This window comes from Drosophila sulfurigaster, chromosome 2L, assembly GCF_023558435.1.
Source record: "Drosophila sulfurigaster albostrigata strain 15112-1811.04 chromosome 2L, ASM2355843v2, whole genome shotgun sequence".
Taxonomy (NCBI): Eukaryota; Metazoa; Arthropoda; class Insecta; order Diptera; family Drosophilidae; genus Drosophila; species Drosophila sulfurigaster.
This window is the reverse complement of record NC_084881.1, coordinates 6,844,874-6,866,959: the sequence shown is the minus strand read 5'-3', so window position 1 is coordinate 6,866,959 and position 22,086 is coordinate 6,844,874. Positions and strand designations below refer to the sequence as shown.

Sequence of the window (22,086 nt, the reverse complement as noted above, 5' to 3'; positions counted from 1 at the left end):
AGGGCGTCGTTTAATTCAAAACCTAATGAGCCCCTCAATCGACCACAAAAGGAAACCGAGGCAAATATTTACTTTTGCTTAATTTAAAACTCAAGTAGAAAAACGCCTTAAGAAACATACAAAATTACCATTTACCCCTTTAAGAAATAATGGTAGAGCATTAAAAGCGTCTAATTAATTTTATGTTAGCCGAGACAGCACAATTCGTTTAGCATTTCGCCCTTCAAGATGTCCTGCGGCATCTTGCGCCTAGATGGCTGCAACACTTTTTGCAACCGATTGAGCACTAAATGAATTTTAAGTTTCCCCACGCACACCTAAACACACTCGCATGCGCATGATAAGTTTCGTAAGTTCGCTAATTGAGTTAGTCTATTAGCTCTGCGCTGTGTGTGAGCTAATGTTTTGAAATAATTAATCTAAAATCAACGTCACTGTTGTGATAAGAAATACTACTACGATTACTACTACAATTACTACCAATGCTATCTGCGCTACATGCTGCTTATTAATATCTAATCTAAAAATATATACGCACATAAAACAATCCTATATACGCATATAATGGGTAGCAGCTATCATAAGGATTTCTAATGAGCAGTGTTTGTGTGAGACTCATGATGAAACACGTAATAAGAGGACTTTATCTCTCCATTTACTATCCAGTCATTGCACTCAGATAATTCATTTTGGATTAGATAGAGATGTATATCTATATATATTATTTTTTTGGTGTTGTTTAATCGATTGTTACAAAATTTATTGTCCATGCTTTTTCCTATCTAAGCCCGCAGCTTATCAATTAATTGTCGTGTATTTTGGCCTGGTCGTGATTCAAGCTCGGAGATCGTCACGTGAATCGCACCACAAATGACCTCATAACAGTTTCTAATGTGGTAAATGTCACGAAAAATCATTGTAACTGCTGTTATTATTTTGTATACATAATTATTACTAGAATTTTCTTAGTTGTTCTATTTTTAGACCAGATACCCGTAGGTTAGAAGGGTATAAAAAAGGGTGGTCGAAAGGGTATATTGACAATTTGGTATATTTTGTACTTCATGGTATATTTTTAATGATATCGATATACCAAATATGACCTTTGGTATATTTTAGTAAATTACAGTTTTATATACTGTATAAAAATATACTTCGGTATATTTTTAAGTATATTAATTTGGTATATTTTAAAAGTAATACCGCATTGTTATGTTCTTGTTAAAAATGACTAGCGGGTATCTTACAGTCGAGTACTTTTGAACTGTTCCTTTCTCACTTGTTAAAATCGAACAATTTGTTAATTTGAAAGTAGAATGTATTAAAAATAACACCATCATCTTAATACCACACTCTTAGTGTTATGAATACGTATTCAGCTTAAATGAAGAAATACGCAAATCGTTGGGTATTTTATCCAACTATCAGTAACAATGTCAACACTTGTCTGCAACTAAAAATCCTTGGGTTAAGCACACATTCGATTATCCTTTCACATTTGCGCTTTTGCCAATAGTCTGCCATGGAAAATGTTATGCACATATATACATACATAGATATGTACATATGTACATACATATGTACATATATCTACACATGTTGCAGGCAATCAAATCACCATATGCATTGCTATTTGTTTTGACAATAACGTTCAATAATGGAATTTACACGATTTTAATTTGCATTGCAAAAAAAATAAAATGTCAACTGCTTGAAGGAAGCACGAACAAAAATAATAAAAATGAATAATAACAATGTTCAAGGTATTTTTTCGATGAAAGCATTTTTTTAAATAAACCAATTTAAATAATAATTTGTAACAATACTGACAATTCGATTGGTATTTATTTTCCATATACGATAAATATGCGTTTTTATTTTGAAAGTTGAGTTAAAGCCAATGCAAGATTTATGCCTGATTTTTTATTGTTTTTTTTTTTGCTTGATACTTGACCTCGACACTCTCGCCCTAGTATGATGAATGATGATGATGTTTGGTCATCGGTGACCCAGCTACAAAACTCCATCAATTACATTCCAAGTTGTGACTATACCTCACCTGTTCAGGCAGGCTCCAAGCAGGATAAAGACCAAAGGTGTGTGTGTGTGAGGTGTGTGTTATTGCATATGGATAACGGAGCCATTTTTACCGTGACCTCAAAAACCCGCTTGACTGGACTGAACTGGACTGGACTGGACGTGGGATGAGGCTAGAAGTCAACTGTTGGAGCTGGCAGGTCCAGTTGAGCTACTGCCACTGTTGCTGCCTCCGTGTTGCGTATGTCCGTGTGATCCGTGTGTGTTCAATGTTTTATATTAAAAAATACCAATACGCCTGATTGATTTACGAGTGCGCCTGGCTGCATCCACAGCCAACTGTTGGGTGCCAACTGGAAATCCCTGAGGCTCATCCAAAGTAGCCACTGAAGCGCTACTCAATTGTGGCCTGGCTGCAACTTGTGATTTTGCGTGTGGTAAACCTCAGTGCATAACTCTGTGTGTGTTTTGAGTATCGGCTTACACTTGTTTGAATCTCGAATCACCTCAGCAGTTCTCTACTGAACTGTAGACTGACCAAGTGCAGATGCCAAGCACAGTCACATAATTAAGTTTCACTTGTAGAAAGTGTTGCAAGCATGCATAATTGCAGCTGCTCTGCAGTTGCTTTGACTGCAATTTGAATACAGTTTGTTTAAGTTGCATGAAAGAGAGCTGAGAGATAGTCAACAGTCAAGCACTTTTGTTTCTAATAATGTTGAATAGAGTCGATAATATTAAAATTTACTTTATTTGAAGTCTTCCTAAGAATTTGTAGTATTTCATTTACCCATTCAAAGAGTACTAAGCTCCAACGTGGCGAGTGTTTTTGTGCCTTGGGCCATTGTTTCAGCTGCCATTTTTTTCATTTCTTTTCTCTACGTTCTACTAATGAGCCAGCTAAGCACATAATTATTTAATGCCCACTCAACACTACACTACAAAAGTGACGTCTTAAAGTTGCGAATGGCCTGTGAATTTATGAGACGTGCGAAACATTTGAATTTTTGAAGCGTTCTCTGGCTTAATTAGTCGGCGCAAGTGCTAGGAAGTCGAATGTTGTTTGGCTCCCAAGGGCTGCGCGGCTCGTTGTGCTTTGGCTTGTGCTTATGCTTACCCTGCGCTGAGCTGCGACAAGCCAGACAGGACAATGGTGCTCGGCAAATGTAATTGGCAGCAGGTAAATGCCAGACCGAGGAAAGGGTGTCAAACAAAGTTTTTAAGCCGCCAAAAAAAAAAACGGAAATTTAATTAGCTAATTAATTGGCCGTCTCATCAACACTTTGTGTACGCAAAGTTATGAGCAAGCGAAATGCTCTAAATAAATCGTAAACTAAAATTAGCCAAGATCCCATAAATTGATTTAGCTCATTAGTTGAGTTAAGCAAAAGAATTGTCAAATTAATTTGCTGGCTTTGTGCCTTTGTTCATTTCAATTATTGAAATTGGATTTGAAATTACCATCGCATTTGGCATTTGAACTTGGCTGCAATCAAATCTAATTAATTCCCAGCATTTAATTATTAAATAGCATGACGACTCAAAGGTCAGCGAAATGATTGTGATTAATAAATGTGAAAATTAATTCGCATTTCATTATATATATTATTTGGTTCTCATCTAAGAGAACTACTCATTCTATGAAGAGTATATTTTCAAACTTGTTCAAGCGTTTAACAAATTTACAAAATAATTCTTTTGTGGGTGTGACAATCCTTTAAAATTTATTTGCAGGAGACTCAAAAAGTTACCCAACTAAACAGCAAATCCATGGTAATAAATTTGCATTTGGTTAGCTCATAAACATCAACGCAATGGGCGGCCACATCAATTACAGCAATGTACACGCTACGTATACGCAATGGGAAACCTCGGTTGGGACATTGCGTATACGCGACGTTAACGTCTGCGTTTTACAAAAGGTCATTATGCTCTTGGGTTTGTGGAGCTCATCGCGTATTGTGATGTTGTTTGAAATGGGCGCGATAAAACCAAATCGTCACGCATATTATGAAACGAGAAAGGGAATGGGAATAGGAATGTGAATGAGATTGGGAAGTGAGAACTATTCATCAGGCATACAGACAGACTGAAGTGGACAGTCTGAACAGGGCAGACAGACTTGAGTGTCACTTGTAGTTGGCTTAACAAACTGATTTGATGAGCACGCTGGACATGTGTCTGGATCACGTAGCTGTAATTAAATAGTTAAGCAATTAGTTGGATATTATACACGACGACGTGAGCAGCTGCGAAGGATTTATAGTATGTGAGCAGTCTAGGACAGGGATTGAAGTGGCTGAATATGCTGTCGTCAATTGCCAATCACGAAATCAAATCCACTTGACGGCAACTTTTTTCATTGCCATAATGACAACTTTCGACAGCACACGCTTTTGGAATGTCTGTTGACCGCATTTTTGTTTAGCAAGAATAAAAAAAGCAAAATCCAACAAAGAAATCGAGTGGAAGAAAGCGTGGAGAAGGAAATTATATAGTCGGTATCCCAGCATGGCCAAAGTGGTTAATTTCCAGCAATTGTTTGCCAAAAGGGACAGCTCGCAGGGGCGTGGCTAAGGCGGACTAAGCCAATTTGCGTTGTATTGTGCAGTTAATAAATAGTTAAGTTGAGTTGAGTTCATTTCTTCAGCTCTTTCATTCATGCTGGACACTGACGAAGTAGATTAGCTTGAGACTGAAATCTGAGCAATGTCTGAAGTGCGAATGAGTGAGTACTTTTCCCAGATTAATGTGCTTCAGTTTTTTATGTGCATTTTCTCGAAAGAATTATCATAATTTGCCTTGTGTAATTAAATCGTTAGTGCATTTTAGCTGTGACAAAAAAATTAGTAAGAAAGCTACAGTTGAGTGTGCTCGACTCTGAGATACCCTTTACCCATTTTGAGTGTATAAGCAACAGAGTGTAGTACTATTCTTGAAATATACCAAATAATATACCGCAGAAATATATATTTTTGGTATATCGATTAAGTACTACACGCAAAATATACCATAGATGTCAAAATATACCGGAGTCTCAGTGAAAACAACTTAGACCCGATTGTATTACAGAAGTATTGTCATACACAATGTCATACCGAAGTATTTCTTAAATAACTTTTACAATTTTTTAAAAATTACACTTGTTATTCGATTTTTGTCAATTCGGAGGATGGAAGTAGTGGTTGCAAAAATTTAAAATAAACTTCATCTGTGTGCAAACATCACAAATGCTGTCAAAAAAAAAAACATCTTAGCTCTATCTCTTATAGTCTGAGATCAAGATGTTCATACGGACAAATCGACAGGCAGACAGGTAGATAGAGATATGGCTATATTGTGTAGACTGTTAACGCTGAACAAGAATTTATGATCGGAGATGCCTCCTTCCTGTTACATACATTTCCTGTTGGCACAAAGTTATAATACCCTTCTACCCATTGGAGCTCAACTCTCGGAATAGCTGACAACACTTTAATGATTAGGCAAATTGTTACTCAAAATTTGTGTAAACTACAGTAAGCTGGGGAGGTCTAGGTGTAAACATAGAAAAGCCTGTCTTTCGGATGCCTCACTAATTCCATTATGATTACATGAATAGTGTGTGCTGGCAAAACAAAGACTTTGTGCCCATTTATCAAATACAACATCACATAATCCAATCTAATAGGTTTAATTAAATTTTGCAAAAACATTTGCATAGCAAAAGCTCTACGCATAACATATTGTATGCACATTCTATCAATTTTAATAATTCACTTTAATTAATGGACCAACAGCTCATGTGTGTACCTCTCTAAGTCCCATTGCCTGTCGTCGTAGGAATCAACACGTGCTCCTTACGCATACAATTTATGTTGAGACGTCAGTGGCAGCCGTTTCAGAGACGAACGACGACGACGACGAGAATGTCGAGGACGACTCCTTCTGGCTTCTGGGCACTGGATTCTGGGCTCCTTTTCAGCCTGTCACCAGGGCAAACAAGCCGCCACACCTTGGCATATTTACTTGCTTACCTGCTTATGCAAGTAGTATGCATACATATATTTCTATAGTATGTGTGTATATATGTATGGTCGTATTTCAACCCACATCGCAGACAGGTAGCAATTCAAGGCAAACTGTCACCTGTTGATTGTTTGTCCTATCTGTCGACTGTGCATATTTTAATGTTTGAGTTTATTTCAAAAAATGATATTATGTTGTCTACAGCTTTTGCATTGTCAATGGGATTTGCTGTGAGTAAGGTTCCCCTTATATTTTCTTCTATAGATTCGACATTGTTATGCTGCATTTTTATTTGTATTGCCAATTAGACTTGTCACTGAGTTTATGCAAGACTGGGCATCTTTTAATTAAAACTACACACAAGCATAAACGAAAACTATCCTCCGTGAATATCCTTATTGTATTGTTTTCTTTTTCCGCATTTACTTGTCTTCCTTTTTAAGATGCTCATGCTTTCGGTTGTCCTTTTTCTGTCAGTTTAATTTGCTGGAAAATTGCAAGAGGCAGGCTAATTAGGCTTTTTTTGGCAAGATAAATTATCTGACCGCCAGGTGGTGTTGCCAATTGGCCTCCATTTCAGGGTTCAAATGTTGCCATAACATTCGGCGTTGGGGCATGGCTGGTGAGCCGCCTCCAATTGTGTCTACGCTTTTATTATTGTGTCTACTGCCTTTTGTTGTGCCACTTCGGGTGCCTATATGTGTGTGTTTGTTTTATGGAGGGGGGTGAGTGAGTGTCCCAAATTTGTGGCATTGACATTCGCCGGAAGCCAAGGAAAAACATTTGCCGTCGGCTTCTTGACGCCACGATATTTTGCTTACACATATTGTCTGGCCGTTTGTAAATCGCTCCTCATATTGATTGTATTTGGTCCACTTCTTACATTGATTGCCAAGCCAAATCAATATAACATACATTACGTATACGCATGTTGTGGCTCAGAGAAGCATTTAACTATTTTAAATTTCTCGATAGGCAAATTAATTCAAAGTCATTAAATATTTATAATTAAAAGGTTTAAACTTGATTAATAAGGTTTGAATTAATACTATTGTAATTAAGTGTACCTGGTGTGATTTTTTTACAGCTTATTAATTTACAATGGAAACAAAGATTGGTTTTAAAGGATTTCGTATTCAACCCAAAAATAATTTAACCACATGCAAATTTGACACAACTTTCGGTCAAGTTTATGTTAAAATAATTGAATTGTAAGCTTACTCTACACCGTGTTATGTTTCATGTAATTTATGTTACTTCATTGTTTGCTGGTCACAGTGCATAAATTATTTGTGTAAAATTCTAAGCCCGGAAATATTTGGCCGGATGTCGGAGCAACAAGCGTAGCGTGTGATAAATGACAGGATAACTGGACAATAATTAGCTAGACAAATAAACTTTAAGTCCATCGTAAAAAATGGTAGATAGAATGCAAAAGAATACAAATTTGATGTTTCTTCCTCATTTTGTGGCATTGACGTCAAATGCACTTTTGACCCAGCTATAAATAGTCGGGTATTTTAAGGCCGATCAAGCGAAGGCAACGAGTGCAGCATTTTTAATTATTTACAGACTGCTAACAGCTAAAAAAGTTACTAACAGAAAAGTTGCCACAAAAACATTGGAAAACACTCACAATCCATTTTGCATATGAAATGATGAATGCCCTTCAACCACAAGTACTCGTCTGCCAATACGACGACATTGAAAGGACTTGTGGTTGGATACTGCTTGTGAAGGAATGATTATAGAACTAAGGGAGTTTCTTTCCGACTTTGGTCAGTGTATTCTACCCAATTGTTTGTAATATTGTATAATCGAAACTAAAATACTCGGACTTCAAAAATTGTGTATTACGTTCCCTACATGGTTTTATTTTTCGTAAAGTTAAGCTGTTAATGTAGAAAATGCCAAATTTGTCTGTACTTGTAATTTCCTTCCTTCCCTACTTGTAACTATTACATTTTCTAATAAACTGTGCAATGAATTATTCTCTCTAATTACACTTCTAACTTTTGATCAATTAGAATCAATATAAATTGAACATTTATTTTCCAACATCACCAATATATTCTCATTTTGGCATATTTTAAATCGACTCTGCTTGACCACACTCTGACATTATTTGTACAAGGAAAAGAGCGGTGTAAAATGCATTGTGTTCTCAGTTGGAGAATTGAATTATGTTCGACACGTCCGTTAAATATGCATTTAATTGAATTGTTTACAAGTTGGTTTCGCATGCTGCCAATATGTGCATATGTTATGTATACTTGCTGCCAGTTGCTTTTGTTGATATAACTTGATTAAAGCGGGCAATTAAAAAAGGCTCGACTTTCGCAATTGTCACGGCCTTATCTTAAATGACAATAAATATTCAGATAAACAATGATTTAAAGCAGAAACTTCTACATATGGGAATTTAATATTGTTGCTGAAAAGTAGGCAATAAAAAAAATTGTCTACTTTTGTTTACCTCCGCTACATTTGCATGTTTTTTGTGACTATTATTTTGCGTAACTTGAGCCTATCTTATGGCTTATCATATGCAAATTTTTCATTTCTGCACGCCCACACAAACAGAATGACAACCTGCTGCCATTGATAAGTAGTAATCAGCTAGTGAGCGTGTGTTTGCGTGTGTCTGCAGGCGTGTCGAGCAACATATTCTGTAAATTACTTGGCCCCTGCCTTGTTATTTTATCTGGCAGCTGTTTCCGCTTTATATTAGAGACCAACTACCAAGAAGAAAAGAAACAGGAAAATCTGACAGATGAAGAGACGCCCACATTGTAATAATTTGTTATTATCAAGTGACACCAATCTTGATTTGAGTGCCTCCTTGACATAAATTGTAGTTATTTAAATCAGAGACCGCAATCATTATAAGTTGTTATTAAAAAATCACAGAATGATGATTCTTTATTTATTTTTCATCATTTTCTTCGTCAATATAGTTTAATTTTGAGTAATCTTATAAAATCTTAAGTAATTTTATTTTTATAATAAAAAAAATCATTTTTTAAATTGACTTGGATCAATTGCGGATTTTATATATTTAATTCATTTTCTATTATAGTTTGTTGATATTAAAAATTAAGGTTTTTATAAATGTACCAAATATTAATCATGATCAATGAAGAAATTCATAAGAATCTTAATGTTAAAAAATAATTATGAAAATGAATTGATCGACATGGAAGGATCAGTGCGGTGGAATCGTTTTTCTAATATATACTTTCTAAGTATTTGAGTTTTCATTCAAAATGGTCCTTGAATTAAATACATGGTTATACTGAGAACAACAAATTTACGCAGTAATCTTTTTGTACTATTTTAACAAAACTATCTATACTAATCTTTTGTCTAGTTAGCAAATAAAAACACAACTAAGAGATTAAAAAACGTTATTTATAAGTATTTGTTTGAGCTTACTTTTTGAACACATCTCTGTTGAAAAGCTCCTTTAATCGGATTGTTTTTTAAGGATTATATGAAATTATTGAGAAACTCTTCTGTTGTTATTTCTATTAATCGGCCTTAACAAATTCAGAGCTCTTAATGTGCATTACGTGGGTGCAATCGGATTATAAATATTTTGCATTATTTCATACTATCCAAAAAATTCAATGTAAGCGAACCAATATCATTAAATCAGACGTAGTGAAAACTTTCTTAGTTTTTCCACGAAAAAGTTATTGTTGAACAACTAATTGGCTTTAATGCTTAAAGTTTCGCAGCAGAAAAAGAACGTTAAGCATGTTAAGTATGTGAGCATTTACTTATTTCCTTTGCTGCTTTCAAATCCGTTAAAAGGACTGTCATGCATAAGGAATTGCTGTTTTTAAAGTAGCTCAACAGTATGTTAGCTAAATATTTGAAGAGTAAACATGAGCGCAAGTCCCCCAGATTGAAGGGTTGTCCTACGAGGACACGCAAGCCAAAATAAATTGATTGACAATTATTGATGTTTTATGAGCCTACAGCCTTAAAGTCGTTGATGTACATTTGATGTGGGCTCTCGGCTGACATTTCAAAAAAATAAAATTGGCAAAAGGTATTGTAGAACTTTATCACTTGTTTTGTGATTACTTTGCATTTGCTATTACTGTATTATTAATTCAATTTGAAATACGCATTACTTGAGGCGTTTACGATCCCAAAAAGAAATGCGTTCTTTAACATTTATAATGTTAGAATAAGATACGTTTTTTGATTGTATTAAATATACGAAAAAAATCAGTTAAATTTATTGAAATTCATTGAAATTATCAAATGATATTAGTGAATATATTTGTTGGCGTCTATCAAGCTAACCTTTCTTTAACTGAATTTATATAATGTCATGTATTTAACAAGGATTTATATTGTTATTTTTGAGATAGTTAAAATATGAAGTACCTTATAAGAAATTTCAAAAACTCTCTAAATCATAGTAGTTTTTTAAATAGAACAAATTTTTCTTTCATAATTCTGCAGCAAATTACTATAGAAAGACCTGTATTTTTTTGTATATAAAAACCAATCCAAATGACAGTCCTTATAACTCACCTGTTTGTATTAATTACTGCTGTGGTTGTCAGTTAATGTGACGTTTAAATTGAATGCAAAGTTTATTTACGCACGTTTACCGTTTACAGAACGATTCGTCGATTGATAAAAAATATTTTTATTATCAGCACTGGAACTGGAACAGAAACTGAAACTGTATTTGTTAGATTTGATTGCACCGCAAAATCCTCTTACGTATTTGTTCTACTTTAAATGAGACTGAAAACACGGAAAAACTCGCGTAAAAAGTGCTTCAAAAACTTTTCCAATTAAACGATGCACAAACAGCAAAATCGTTATCGACAGAAAATGTTAAACTCTTGAGTGAAAATGCAAAAAATTTTAATTACTCTTTTTATTCTTAAACAAATTTGAAATTTTTGTCTAAAATGTGCGTTCGAAGAGACCACACAAGAATTCGATTTGAAAAGCGTTTTTTAAACCGTTAAAAGGCGAGCGATTTGACTGCTGATGGCTGCTGATTGCTGGCTGCTTGCTGCTTGGTTGGTTGGTTTGCTTTCGACGCGCACGAAACGAATGCAATGGTGACAACGACGACGACTTGTTTTATAGCGAATGGCAGCCGAAGGCAAGGCGGCTTTCGAGTTTCAACTTCAACTGGTTGGCTCCTGTTGCGCTTTCAATGAAAGCTTCTCGTTGACCGGCAGTCAACTGGCTGTCCGTAAGGGTTTGTGTCTATGCTAGCGAAAGCTCTCATCGCCCACGCAGACCCCTCGTAGTTGTTGTTGCAGCGACTGCAGTGACGTCAGCCAGACGAGGTCGTGTTGATTTAAAGCTGTGCTAGTTGCCTGCCATTCGCTGGCGTTTGATTTTAACAGTTGTTGTTGCTGCTGCTTCTTCACCTACGCACATATTTAGTAGGCGGCGCTTAATTTTTGGGCACCTTCCGATGTGCCAGCCACCACAGAACCACAGGAGGGTTGAAAGATAATGAAATCAGAAAAATTATTTGCTGGACATTAGACGTTTGCTGTGTACCCAAAGTAAGGGACAGTTTTAGCCTTCGTTTTCTTTTTGTTTTTTCTGCTTACGAGTATAATGAGTGAGCATAATGTGGGTGATAAGCCACAAAGTTCATATGTCATTCTAGCGATTTACATGTGACCCACGCGGCAGATCCAATTTCATTTTGCAGCTGCATTTACATTTCGCATTAAACATTTTCTTTCGTCACTTAAAATGTAAGATGATATCTTTATGTAAATACTTTCAAAAGCTATAATAAATATCACGCATACGCACTGTGTTTATCATGTCAGACACGGTATTAACCGACATTTAATTGCATAAACTGAAAAGCGTTAATTGTGAAGAAGTTTATTCACGTCAATGAAAAATGGTTTCAAATATAATTTTACATTTTATTTTTATTTATATCTCCCTATCGGCAGCAATGTTTACCCATCAAAGTTCATGGAATTTTGTCATGTAAAATGGCCGAGATTTTAAAAAAATGATTAATTTATTTAAAATAATTTAATATACTAAAAAATAACACTTTTTATTTCTAAGCGCTGGCTGCAGAGGCCTTCGGCTTTTTCAATATATATTATCCAAATGACTTCAATTACTGTCTAAAATTTTCAATGAAAAACTATTTTTGTTTTTCCCTAAAACTTAGAGCAAAAGTAATAATTGAAAAATAAATAAAAAAAATAATTCATTAAGTCGCTATGTTTTGAATCAATAATACAACTTATCGTTCCATGCATGTAAGTAAATTTTCCCTTTATCTCAATAAGTATGCCATTTCTTTACTAGTAGTTTTAATATATTATAGTTAGGCGTTATCAATTAATAACTCGGTTTGAAAGATTTATATTGATTTGTCCAATACCCGATTCAATACATATACTCAGCCATATTTTCAAATGGATTGAACAGTGACAATTGCCTTTGATATCGCTAATAGCCGGATTATTTTCTCCGATTTTATTTACACTGTTTATAAACACATTGCACTTATAACATAGTGCAATATCATAAGCCATATTTTAATTGTATGCTAAAATTGTATACTTGTATTAAGTTTATAAATAAAAAAATTAATAAATTCAGCATTTATAAATCTTTTCATTTAATTTTTGTATGATTCTAAGGAAATATAACAATTTGCGATACATTATATGTTTTTAACTTAAAAGGCGCCAATATTCAAACTCGCGATAAGAGTCAACGCTGTAAATGTACAAATTTTAATCAACACTGGAAAAAAAGCATATCGCTAGCTTATCGATATAATCTCGGCTAATATCGATATTTATAGCATTCATCGAAATCTTTTTGAATGAAACGAAAATTATTTAACTTAAAATTCATTTTAAGTATATACATATATAGACTCAGTAGATATGTTATTATTACGATATTTCATTTAACAATAAATATGAAAGTGACACTACTCCTTCCATGAATGCGATATATAAGTTTTTATTATAAGTCTCTTCTTTTGAATGTTAATTGTGTACTAATTTGGTTTTTAAACGAATTCACTTTACGTGAAGAGAAATAATAATACAAATATTGTTATTTTGATAGATTTATTGCACATCTTATAAATTTCTATAAGCATTAATTTTTGCTTTTGAGATATTATTTTAATTTTTATATCAAAATTAATAAATTACCATTGAAAATGTCTTTAACTGTCTTTTTTCGCAAATGTATCGGTCTTTGTTAGCGCATTCTGCATCATTAAGGCCTCTTCGGTCATTTTCCGTCCTCCGAAACCCTAGTTCATGACAATTTTCGTTACCCTTCCAGTTATCAGGTTGATTTCTTCCCCATAACCATGATCCTACATCTTCGCCATTAGTTAACCATACATGCCTCCCTTCCTTTGCTAAGTCATTGCCCGACGTCCAGTAAACGCGTTCAATGGCGTTATCTGACAAGTACTTGTTAATCAACTCCCATTCTTCCATTGTTTCGAAGGTTACTAGCTCAGCGTCATGTTTATGACACCTTTCGTTGGCCTCGAACCAGTTCGTCATTAAATTGATTTCTATATAATACAATCCATTTCCTATCTTCACAAAGGGTGCCGTGTCAATTTTTGAATCATTGTTAAATCCTGCGAGCAAAAAAAATTACAATTTTACAGTTAGTTGACGTTCGTTCTTCTTTGTTAACTTACCATCCGCAATGTTAGTATTTATTTTGAACGACAAGCTTGTGGCAAATATGCCTAAAAATAATAAGAAGGATACTTGCATTGAAAGCATTTTCTCTTATCTGAGTTGTCTTATAAAATGCAGCGCTTTATATACTACCGAATGAGAACGTTTTATATGGTGCTATCGTGACTTTACATAAGTGCTAAAAGTCTTTTGACCTTGCTAATAAAGTGTGTCCACAAAAATCGAATTAAAATGAATGGGAAATGCATATTTGTGCATACTTGCAAGAAATGCTTCAATTCGTTTAATGGAATAAATTTGTATCTTCAATTAACAACAATTTTATATCAGCTACCCATAGGGTAGAAAAGTATTATAAATTTGTCCTACATTCGAAATATACAATACAGTACAAAATATCCAACATTGTCAGCCAAAACAACTAGGACACGTAGTAAGTAGGCTGTTTTTCCCAAAAGGCTTTCTTAATAACCTTTTTGCAATTTTTATCTGTAAATATTATTGTATGTACCAAAAATCACGACTCTAGCTTCAAAATTATGCTTGTTATTCGCAATTTTTTTATTATATCTCCATCTCTTATAATGTTTGTGATCTAGGTGTTCATACGGACAGATGGACAGGCGGACAAACAGACGGTCATGTCTATATCGTCTCGGCCGTTAACGCTGATCAAGAATACAAGTATGTATGTATACATACATATGTATGTATACTTTATTGGGTCGTAGATGCCTCCTTCTGCCTGTTAAATACATTTTCATATTCATCTGCATTTCAAAATATCATTTGAATCTTGAATAAACTGCCGCCAATATGCATGCAGTGAAGTAGACAGCTCCGCAAGTGCGATTTAAAAAAGCTTTTGCAAACTTATCGATATATCGAAAAGAAAAGCTTTCCTGTTAATTTCAAACATCCGTTTTGCCGCATTTGAGTCGAAATGTAGACGAGAATGTGAATTGAACATGATTATTGCATTTCCTGATGCAACTTTATATAGAATTCAAAATGTATATGATTCCAATGAAAATAATATTGGTTATAATGCTTGCAGAAGTTTTCTCAGAATATATAAATAAATCGTATGTCACTGCACTGTCAAAAAATGTAATACAATTTTATAAAATTTTATTTCGACTTTTAAGTTTGCTGTTTTTAGCATCTTGCACCAATATGTGTTGAAGTGTTTACAATTTTCAAATTCGTTTTTGCTTTAGTCTTTAGTCTGACTTCTCCTTACATAAATAAGATTTTTATCAAATGTTGGCCCCAATTGCTTACTTCCAAATATGGCAATTCGGTTTTAGATGAGAATAATCAGATTAACATAATAGTAAGAGAAGGACTTATTAGTTCTGAAAATTAATTCAATTCCAAATTGCAAAAGTACGGCTAGTAATAGTAAGCTGTAATTAAAGTTACGTTTAATTCATTCATAGTGCTTGTCCTTGACTGTTTGTAAACCATTTGTAAAACCCCAAAGCCCCCTGGCAATTTCATGAACTTTATAATCAGAAAGTTGATGTTTTTCCTTATGTAGAGATGAATAATAAACAATGCAATCGTCTCAGTTATTAATTAATAATTATACTCACGACAAGACTCTCACATAGTTTAAATTTCTACGCCCAAAAATTTATATGCGGTTATATCCGAGGGTATAACTTAAGAAATGCCGCATGAACCATCCTAAATACCAAACGCACGTAATAAAGTTGTTCAAGCTTGTAAGGTTTTGAGCTGAAGATTGAAATAGTCTTATGATCAGTTGATCAATTCATTGTAGAAAGTATAATATCATCTGTAAGATCTATTTAATATGTTTATTTGAATACTAATTCATTTATTTTGTTGTATTTATTATGCAAATATTGCGGGATTTGTTCATTAAATAAAACATTTTCATAATTTGTTATTAATTTACTTAACTTTTGTAGTTTAACGCACATTGCTGGGCTGTATTCATTCATTCGAAACGAATTGAACTTATGTAAATTTAAAATTAGGACAAAAAAATATATAGTACACTTTAATTATAATTAAATTACAACTAAATAACCGTAAATTTCATATTTGTTTTATACGTATGTATATATTAAATATTTTATTAAAATAATGTACACTAACTTATACATAGGAGTTGAGTGCCCATTGCTCTTCCACGTTTCATAATACAATTCATTTCGTATGCCAAATTTGCGTCTACATTTTCAGAATGCTTTTAGTTTCATATGGTTTTTATTGCACAATTGCTTTTCTTCTTTTCTCTTTTGGAAATATTTTTTTTTATTGTATATTTTTACGTTTAATAAATTTATCTAAATGTGTTTCAATTTCTGTTGATACGTTTTTGTTATGTTTAATTACTAAATCACTGGATTTCTTTATGCTCTTCTTTTGCTTTTAATTGCATTTGATTTGTGGTTTGTATTCCATAAGCAGAACATTACAAAAAGTTGTTATCTAAATAATTTACATTGAGAAGCCAAGTAAGGAATTCAATTTGCAATGCCAGCCCGTGCTTTATATAAAGACTAAGTTCTCATTTATCAGTTATTGTTGCTTAAATGCTATGCCTAAATATAATATAAATGTGATATTCGATTTTTACGCGCTACACAAAATTCGCCAATTACTAAAATTATGCATTTATCGTAATCATATATTGTATATGTATATAGTATAGTATATCGTATCGTATGTGGTATATCATTAACTATTGCTCAGTAAGTGTGTTTTGCGTGTTTAGCAAAAAAGTGTGCCAACTGTAACCCGACTTTTCTCTGTTAGTTAATGCTTTTCCATGCTTTCTCCCTCTCTCACTCTCTCTCTCTCTTTATAATCTTTTTGCTCGCTCAACACGACGATATCACAACAAAATGTACCAAGTAGAAGAATTAGTTATCGTTATCAGTTGTCGCCACATCGAATTCACGTAAACGGCGATGGCAGCACAATTGGATCAAAGTTCTGCTGCATGTTAGTGAAATTGCTGAAGTCATTTATGCGACGATATCCCCACAGATCCATGGCCTCCACGCACACATCCTGGATTTGTTTAATCTAAGGTAAGAACAAGAGTTTTGTTATTTAAGTTGCCCATGAAAATATTTATAGAATAGTATACTTCTTCAGCCTTCAGATCTTGCTTCCAGTGAAATGGTGCCGATCTGGAATCACGATACGTGGAGCTAACGCCACCTATATTTTCCTTGGTGTGAGTGTCCAAAAACTCTTCAACAGCGGGGTCAAAGGGCAAGCCATAAAACAGCAAAATGTCCTGCGTCACGTCATACGGATTCAGTGACAAATCCTCATATCGCAGAGTTCTAGAAGAGTTATAGAATTCAATTAAAATTCTAACTTTATGCAATCCTATGTTCAACTTACCTGAATCGACCTGGATATGACTTGAGCAACGTCTCAGCTGTTTTGTAGTCATCAACAAGATCCTGACAGACTAAGGCCGGATCCTCACAATCCTCATTGCCTGCGCACCAGACACGATGACGTCGTGATTGCATTGTGCCACGTGGATCCCGCACCAACAACACAATCCGCATATTGGATAGACTGTAACGAGAGAGAGAGAGATGAGGAGTTAGGGACGTGATTAATATTGGCAGCAACGAGTATTATCTCTAGCGTAATAGTTGTGCACTCAGCGTGAAGTTCGATGTGCCATAACAATGGATGAGCTCACCGTCGAATGGCATTCAATTAAAACAAATTAAAACTTCACTTGCAGTCTATTATTATAAGTGTATCATAATTGGCATTTTTTATTAGTAGTAGCTAATTATGCTTCAGGGCAATTTGATAATTGCATTTTTAATCACTGTGCTAATTATAAACACAGTTCTTAAATAGTTGCCAATGAGGTAATCAATAAAAATTAAAATTAAAAAAATGATATTTGTTTTATTAATGCTTTGTTATCATCACATGCATACATAAACTGTTTAACGTGTCTAGACAACTTTTATTTGACCCTGACTACGTCGAGGAAGATAATTTTGAAATATTTCAAATTATGTTGAATTATTCATCACATCCCGAATTATAGAACAAGTTCTAATAGAAATAAACAATAGAAAAGACTCTACTCGCAGTTTAAAGCTCTTCATCATTTGGCGTTTTAACTACTGCGAAACCAGTCCAAAATTTTCATTTGTAACCATTTTGCCCACACTGTGTCGCATCGTGAGCATCGTTAACTCACATGGTTACACAATTGTCAATACCCATGTGCAATGCAATCATAATCATCATCAGCATCATAAAATCAGCAATAACCACAGAAGACTAAGCTGAACATTCAGCAATGCTGTGCACATCTCTGCCGCTCAGTAGCCACAATGCTAATGAGTTTGTGGCAGTGACAAACTGTCAACCAATAAACAAACATTCACGACAGATACTCACTCGTTTCCTACGCAGATTTTCGAAATTTACGAAGCAAATAGTCAGTCACACAAAATGAATTAATAAATTAAGTTAAATAGGAAAAGCAAATCCTACGTCAATTTATTTGATTTTAGAATACCTTTGACTTAAGTAACCAATATTTCAACATTATATAAAACGTCCTTCAATAAATAGAATATGAATTCAATTTAAACGAATGCCTTTAATATCCATCAAAATACTTGTAAACTGTGCAAATTTGTAAGCGTTATAAACATAGTATTTAAAATTTAAAGTGTAAATAAAAACGTCTTGCAACGCTTGGGTACTTGGATAAATAGACAAGTTAAATGTCAGCTCGGAAGAGCAGCTAGGCGTGCAAAAATAATAACAGTAACAGTTAACAATAACAGTAACAGCAAGAGACTTTGAGTAAGAGTAGCATAACAGTAGGCGAGGAAAACTGGCAAGCTGTAGACTGAAGCTTGAAGCCGACGGCAGCAGCTGCAAAAAATACGCGAAGAGCAAAAACAAAGAAGTAAAAAAGTTACACAAAAGCCGCAAAGCAAATTGCGAAAAATTCGCATAGTAAATTGAAATACAAAGAAAAGAGGCAAAAAGTCATTTGCATATTGATACAAGCAACGTTTGAGGCTAAGCTATAGGCATCAAACTAAAACCAATAAAAGTATAACACGCTACACATGATCTTTGTTGGGTTTCTAGCATCAGCAAAATGTTCAATTGTTCAATAGAACATGAGACAAGAAAACATAATAAAATTAAATCAAATTCATAACTTCCTCATAAAAAAAGTCTCTTATTGGTTAATAATATTTACTGAAAAATAAATAACTTAAATAGGTGTGATAGTCGACAAATAAATAAATAATAAGCAACTTACTGACAGTCATTGTTAAAATGAAAAGCAAAGTGCCGACAGGTATTTTTTTGACAGCTACTCAATAAAATATATTTTGTGTTACACCAATTTCTTTTTATTGTTTTTTGATTTCATTTCTAATTTATGCTGAAGCCAAAGTGCTCTTCATGACTTCCACAGATGGTTCGAGACACTTAAACATTACATAACTTTAAGTACAATAAGGTACAAAAAATAAAAGAAACAAAAGTTTCGTTAAATTTCACTTTTTGTCAGTTATTTATTTGACATATTTTGTTTTCATTATCATGTTGGAATTATGCAAACTACGAAGAGACACTTGTAGGTATATATAGCTATATATGAATCAAAAAGTATGTTATATAAACAAAATAATAATACTTAAATTAAATTGACTCTCAAGTTTAAGTTTTATCAAATGATGTTCGAGCGAAATTTGACATTGAAACTGAATACAATTGAAGTTGCGATTGGTAAAAGTAAACGAAGAGCATGACTCACTGAAAAAAATATTAGTTTTAAATAAATTGTATTTATAGACTTATCAATACGGCCCTGAAATAGTCGCCGAAAATAACAATATAAACTAATGGTAAACTGTTTGAGTCAACAAAGTATTAATACTGTCAACACTTCAGGGAATTTGGTGGAAAATATCAAATATTGGCTCTGCAATTTAAGCTGTCGAGTGTTAACATTTAAAATAAAGTTTCAGGAGTTTTTTTTACGCGATTCTGGCAATATCAAGTAAAAATCAGCCCACTAGCGTTGCAGCATAAAAAATGTTACGCATACGCTCCGTTGGCCAAAGGCTCGTTATGTGCGCAAGTGTGTTCGTTTATTTATATAAATATGCATAATTGTCGCGTGCGGACAAGTACGGAAAAAATAGAGGAAAGCGTATATATATTATTATATGTATGTACACAAAAAATGGGCAATGAAAAGCAATGAAAATTTTCAGCGGCAACTGGGGAGAAATATAATTTGTTAAAATGTGGTAAACAAAAAAAAAGAACGAACCAAGAGAAGAGGAGAAAAATGAAAAAAAATGTGGACAGAGTTTAAAAGGCCCAAGGCAGAAGCAGAAGATGAAATTAAAAATTCAGCACGCGCCACAATTACCAACAAATATATACACAAAATAAAATGGGAAACATTATTAAAAGGCTTGCAACGCAACTGTTAAAGTAGCTAGAACAATGTAACGTTTATACACTCTGTGAAAATAGTATACGTTGAAGTTGGAATTAAAAAACTTGGAGAGAGTTTAATCCAGTCATCTTCCTGCTGAGTAACTACACGCTTTCCATAGCTCCCACTCCACTAGATGTTCCACGGGCAATTAATCAACATTATCAGCTTATGTCAAGCTGAAGCCAAACCCATGAAAGTCTCTACAAAAAAAATGTAGGGCAGATTCAAAAACATGGAAACAGCTGCACGCATGAAATTTCACTGCTAATCCAGTTTAATGCTAATTACCCATGTAAAAAATAGGACAGCCAATATCCTGACAGCAAGTCAACCCGCCTGCCTTTATGTTAACAAATTGGATTGCCCAAATAATGAGAAGTCATCGACTAGAAGATGTGCTGTAATTAGTGTTGCAATGCATGCAAATAATCATCATTTTCCTACTATTAGTTCGATGCGGAACTTACTTATTTGTCGCAGCAATATTCAAATGAAACTAATAACATCGACAAGTAATTTCATTCAAATAAAATCGATACATACACATGACTATATTTAGCTTTTTTTTTGCGAGCTAAATATACCCCATTAATGCTAAAGGCAGAATGTGTAAGCAGCCAGCAAATTATTACAAAATACAACATGAATTTGAACAGCAGCCTAAAATGACATCGTCATGTCACATACGATGCGATACGAATCTGCCAAGCAGCCAAAAATGTTCCATTGGGTCACGCGTATTTTATGTGTGTCACTCGCTCGGATGAGTTATGGAACAGAATAGAAATCTGAGCTGCGTTTAGCTTCATTTCAGCTGTGTTAACCTGTGCTGAGCTATGCTAATGGTCGTTGTTTGTGTCTATCGATTGAATTAACGAGTGAGAGCGGGAAAAGGGGAGGGCGGGAAGGAAAGGTTCATTTCAGAGGTTCAAGGCCTCGAGCAACACGTGAGCCGCACAAAAGAAAACTTAACCACTTTTGCTTTTATTTCCCATTTTGTTAGCCGGCACACAAAAGTTATGTAAATATCTAGTTTTGTGGTGGAATACACTCGCATTATACTAGTCATATACACATACACACGGCATAGAATGCCTCATTAGATTGATAAATCGTTCGGCATTAGCATTTATTAGACCTGACCCAAAAATAAAACAAAAAATAGAGAAAAGTGAACAAAATGCGTTGTAGCTTTTGGGTATTATCCGCTGGCCGGTTAACAGTAAATGCTTTTTATGAGCTTATTCTTCGCTCTGAATATATCATCAACGCATTCAGAATATATTTTGCTATTGATTGCTTTTAGTTTATGTTTCTAGAATATCTTTTAAATAGAATGCGCCATTTTTCGAGCAAATTTCTGTAGTCTTTTGATCTCAGCAAACTATGTCAAAATGCCGCAAACTGCCGCAACAAAATAAAAATAAAAATAAAAATCAAATTATACAAAAAGAGAGAAAAAAGCGCGAACGAAAAATTTGTGTTGGCTTTGTATGATTCAGACACGTATTTACTTGTGCACACAGCATTCGGGCCATTTGAGCTTTTCAACCAAAGTCATGCGGTGCCGTAACGACGGCCAAGGGGTCACCATTGAGTTTGCTGAATGGTGAGACCGAGAATCTATCGAACAGAGGGGAGAATTTACCATATATAGAAGTGTGTTGCTATTCACGATTCACGGAGGTTACTATTCCTCATCGAACTGATTGAAAAATAATCATTAACGATTCGACATTGTACGCGAATAATCGTTTTAACCAAATGAATATTTGTTTATCATTTTGATTTGTACGCAAACAATAAATTTCTAAAAAC

General features: G+C 34.1%; 3 protein-coding genes across 5 annotated transcripts in view; all 3 read right to left on the bottom strand.

Annotated features, from left to right (window-relative positions):
- Nucleotides 1–11,121, bottom strand: part of LOC133850036 (short neuropeptide F) — a 34,375-nt gene extending 23,254 nt beyond the window's left edge. Inside the window, exons 1-2 of one of the 3 annotated variants that reach the window (XM_062285995.1) lie at nucleotides 10,947–11,121; nucleotides 10,597–10,744 (exon numbers count right to left, since the gene is read on the bottom strand). The gene's annotated coding sequence lies outside the window, so the exon portion shown is untranslated. Of the gene's footprint in view, nucleotides 1–10,596 lie in introns of all 3 variants that reach the window. The other 2 variants (XM_062285996.1, XM_062285994.1) reach the window with 2 other exon arrangements.
- Nucleotides 11,122–13,176: 2,055 nt separating this feature from the next.
- LOC133846468 (C-type lectin 37Da-like) lies at nucleotides 13,177–13,858 on the bottom strand. Its single transcript, XM_062281470.1, has 2 exons — nucleotides 13,754–13,858; nucleotides 13,177–13,690 (listed from the first exon to the last, which is right to left on the bottom strand). Exons 1-2 carry the CDS (start codon nucleotides 13,839–13,841, stop codon nucleotides 13,233–13,235), a joined length of 546 nt encoding a protein of 181 aa, XP_062137454.1. The 5' UTR covers nucleotides 13,842–13,858; the 3' UTR covers nucleotides 13,177–13,232.
- A 1,987-nt stretch (nucleotides 13,859–15,845) lies between these two features.
- Nucleotides 15,846–22,086, bottom strand: part of LOC133839706 (carbohydrate sulfotransferase 4) — a 33,919-nt gene continuing 27,678 nt past the window's right edge. Inside the window, exons 2-4 of the mRNA XM_062271371.1 lie at nucleotides 17,151–17,333; nucleotides 16,888–17,089; nucleotides 15,846–16,823 (exon numbers count right to left, since the gene is read on the bottom strand). Coding sequence (XP_062127355.1) covers nucleotides 16,692–16,823; nucleotides 16,888–17,089; nucleotides 17,151–17,333 — 517 coding nt within the window. The 3' untranslated portion in view covers nucleotides 15,846–16,691. The remainder of the gene's footprint in view (nucleotides 16,824–16,887; nucleotides 17,090–17,150; nucleotides 17,334–22,086) is intronic.

Excerpts from the sequence above, each read along its gene's own strand:
- LOC133846468 (XM_062281470.1), bottom strand. The coding sequence starts at position 13,841 with ATGCTTTCAATGCAAGTATCCTTCTTATTATTTTTAGGCATATTTGCC. Across the intron at positions 13,691-13,753 it reads AAATACTAACATTGCGGATG|GATTTAACAATGATTCAAAA; the intron begins GTAAGTTAACAA and ends TTTTGCTCGCAG.